Raw genomic sequence first — 4,137 nt, forward strand, 5'->3', positions numbered from 1 at the left:
TCACAAAAATACAACATCAATAAAGACTACAACATCAATAAAGACTACAACCTCAACAACGACAACGATATCAAAATTAGCGAAAAATTCATTTCAGACAACAAAACTACCTCCAACACAAACTTTGCCACAGTTACTAACGAATGCATCAACAATAACATCAACAACTACATCAACAACAACATCAAAAACAACAAGATCAACAACTACATCAACAACAACATCAAAAACAACAACATCAACAACTACATCAACAACAACATCAAAAACAACAACATCAACAACAACATATACAAGCCCGGCAAAAATTACTGCCATATAAACGCTCCTCAATTACCATTATTCATACCACATAATAATGCATCCAAAACTCATAAATTCATTACATCATCCAATCGTAAATATTTTTGCCGTCATAACCACTACTACATCGACTGCTACTATTACTACTATGACTACGACTGCTGTCGCCACGGCTTCTACTACTGCTACTCTTACAGTGATAAATGTAGTAGTAGTTGTAGTGTATACTGCGTTAGTATTGTTATTTTTAATAGTACAAAAAGCGTTTATAAAAGACATGCTAGCGAAAGTCGAATCGTGAGAAGTATTTTGTGCAGAAGTTGTGAGCATGACAGTACTTTCAGCTGTAGTATTTGTAGTAGTATTATTATCAATCGTGTGAATAATTTTATGAGGAGTGAAAGTAAAACGTTCAGTATTATTTTCCACAACGCGTTGTCTCAATTAGTTCAACAACCATCGCTTAAGGGTTGTGGTTGTAGTTGCTGCAATCGACGACATGAACTGCGACGACGACTTCAACAGCGGCCTCATCAACAGCGGTTACATCAACAGCGGCTACATCAACAGCAACATCTTTTGCAACCAATGCTACAACAAGGACAACATCTTCAAAGCCGTCTTCAAATGCAACAAATACGGCCTCGAGACAAACATGCAAGAACAAATTTATTTGTATTACTACCACCATCAGCAACATCAACAACAAAAATGTCCATATTAGCACTAAAAATAGAATTTCATTCACATAAAGCCATGAATAAAACCCACCAAAGACGCCGCCAAAATCAAATCGAAACCAAATTATTAGGCCGTCAAATTTTTTTGACCTGGTCACTCCACGACAGCCAATCACAGTGGAGAGTAAAATTAATTAGGTCAGATCGTGTTCACGGAACTACCTCAGCTGTTGTTTATTCGTGTCAATATCATCGTCAATTTCATCAAAAAACACCGAGTCAAAAAATACTACTACTAATATTACTACTACCTCAATTCAAATCCTTGTGGCATGGAGTATGGTTATCGAATCATCACCATCACCATCATCATCATCATCACCATCGTCATCATTATCAGTACTATCACCTATCGTCTTCATTTTTAACAGACCACTATTATCTTCTACTTCTTTTTCATCAACATAATTATCGATATCTCGGTTACTATCATCAGCTTAATTGTCGACATCATCATCATCAACATCTTCATCTTCGTCATCATCATCTCTATTACCCTTATCAACATCCTTACCATAATCATATCCAACAGCAAATTCATCATCATCAATATTACCAGTGGCAGCAGCAGCTGAAGCAACTACATCAACGTCATCTCAAGTGTCATCGTCATCGACATCAATATCAACAACGACATCAACTTCACCACCACCAACAACTAAAGCAGCAGCAGCAACAACATCGTCGTCGTCGTCGTCCTCATCGCTATCGTCATTTTTTTCTCCGTAATCATCGTCTTCATCTTTACTGTTATCTACTAAAGTCAGATCAGCAAAGAGCCTGGGGTGATGGTTTGAGATGGTACGCTGAATTCCATCACAATTTGTCATCATCACAAACATCCTCTTCCTCCTCATGGTCGTCGTCGTCGCCATTGGTGACGTCATCGTCAACGACATCATCATACTCGTCATCTTCATCATTATTATTATTATTATTATTATTATTATTATTATTGGCTTTTTTATTTAAAAATATTTTCTCCTCAAACGCATCAGCTTGTACGCCAAAATTTTTTACACATTTCAACGTTAATTATAGTAACGCGATTAAACTAATAACTAATAATAATAATAATAATAGTTATAATAATAATAATAATAATAATAGTAATAATAATAATCATAATAATTACACCTGCACAGATGTTAGTATAGCTGAACATCATGTTTTAACATTTTCAACCGCAGCTATCTCATCCGATAAATACATTACTAAGAGCAGTAATAATAATAATAATAATAATAGTATTATTGTTATTATTATTGTTATTGTTATCATTATTGTTGTTATTGTTGACAGCAATGAAATCGATCATAAAGGTTTAAATTTAATTTTGGAACATCTAAATTTTTTTCCTCGTCTTCATCGTCGTCGTCATCATCAAACGCAACAACAACATCATTATCAACATCAACATCATCATCAACATCATCATCATCAGTTTTATTTTTTTTATTGTTATTATTATTATTATCTCCTGCTTAACCACCAACATCTAATGAAATGTCATCATTATAATTGTTGTTGTTTTTCGCTAACCTATCATCACTATCACCATCACCATCATCACTATCATCATCATAATCATCATCATCTCTGTCGTCATCTTCATCTTCCTCATCGTCAAAATTATTTTCTACGCATTGTTTCTGCCCAATCGTGTGAAAATAATGGTGCCAATAATAGTAATACAAATAATAATAATAATAATAATAATAATAATAACAACAACAAAAACAACGGTAACCTCGTTACAACTGGCGACACTATTAAAAGTATTAACAACGGGTCAACAACTTGCAACAACAACAACAACAGTAACAATAAGAATAATAATAAGAATAATAAAAGAAATAATAATAAGAATAATAATAGCAAACTCAAGAACAATAGTATTAAAAGTGCTTGTTGCAAGCCAAGTTTCAACAAAATCAGTCAGAACTGTGTATACGAAGAAACAACAACAACAGCAACAACAACAGCAGCAGCAACAACAACAACAGCAACAACAACAGCAGCAACAACAACAGCAAAAACAACAACAACAACAGCAGCAGCAGCAACAACAACGGCAACAAAATCATCATCTTTGTCGTCATCACCATCATTAACGAAATCTATGTCAGTAACGTTCAAACTATTACTGACGCTAATTTGGTTAGTTGGTTATTATCATTATTATTGTTAATGAAAATAATAGTATTAATATTTTAATTATGATTAGTAGTAGTAGTAGTAGTAGCAGCAGCAGCAGCAGTAGTAGTAGTAGTAGTAGTAGTTACATCACCATCTTCATCATTAATATTTATTGTAGTATTAAGGTTATTATCATAGGTATTAGACGATGGTTTAGTTAATGTTATTATTATTGTTAATATTATTGTTATTATTGTTATTATCATTGTTGTTTTTATTATTATTATTATTATTATTATTACGATGACTTATTCTTCACACGATAATCTTACCAGGTCTTTATTTTATGTAACAATTTGTAGTGTGTGTTCGTCTGTTTGTGTGTGTGTACATGTATGTGTCTGATGAGTGTATAATTTTTGTTCGTACCAGCGTCATCATCGTCGTCGTCATCGTCGTCATCATCACCACCACGACCACCACCTCCATCATCATCATCACACCACGACGACCACCACCATAATCATCATCATCATCATCATCATCATCATCATCATCATCATCATCATCATCATCATCATCATTACCGTCATCATCGCCATATTGAACTTATTAGCTTCGCTTCGCGTTTACTTGGAATTAATAAAATTATGTGACAGTCACCAATAATTTCAATGCATGTGAACATTTGTATGTGTGTATGTGTCTTTATGTGTGTTTGTATGTATGTGTTTATATGTGTTTGTATCTTTATGTGTGTGTATGTACGTTTTTATGTGTGTGTATGTGTGTCTTTATATGTATGTTTGTATGTATGTGTGTATATATATATTTGTATTGGTATAAACTTATACATGTTTGTAAATGTACAAATGCTCACATACGTACATTACATACATACATACAAATATACGTGGAAAAATACAAAAAAAAAACATGCAAAATGCATGAGCAA

General features: G+C 33.3%; 1 protein-coding gene across 1 annotated transcript in view; it reads left to right on the top strand.

Moving 5' to 3' along the window:
* HELRODRAFT_170636 (hypothetical protein) overlaps window positions 1-1,027 on the top strand; it is a gene marked incomplete at both ends in the record, with an annotated part of 1,535 nt that extends 508 nt beyond the window's left edge. The window contains 2 exons of the mRNA XM_009016437.1: window positions 44-534; window positions 752-1,027. Of these exons, the coding sequence (XP_009014685.1) occupies window positions 44-534; window positions 752-1,027 (767 nt within the window). The remainder of the gene's footprint in view (window positions 1-43; window positions 535-751) is intronic.
* Between the last annotated feature and the right edge of the window lie 3,110 nt (window positions 1,028-4,137).

Source organism: Helobdella robusta (assembly GCF_000326865.2).
Source record: "Helobdella robusta unplaced genomic scaffold HELROscaffold_18, whole genome shotgun sequence".
Taxonomy (NCBI): Eukaryota; Metazoa; Annelida; class Clitellata; order Rhynchobdellida; family Glossiphoniidae; genus Helobdella; species Helobdella robusta.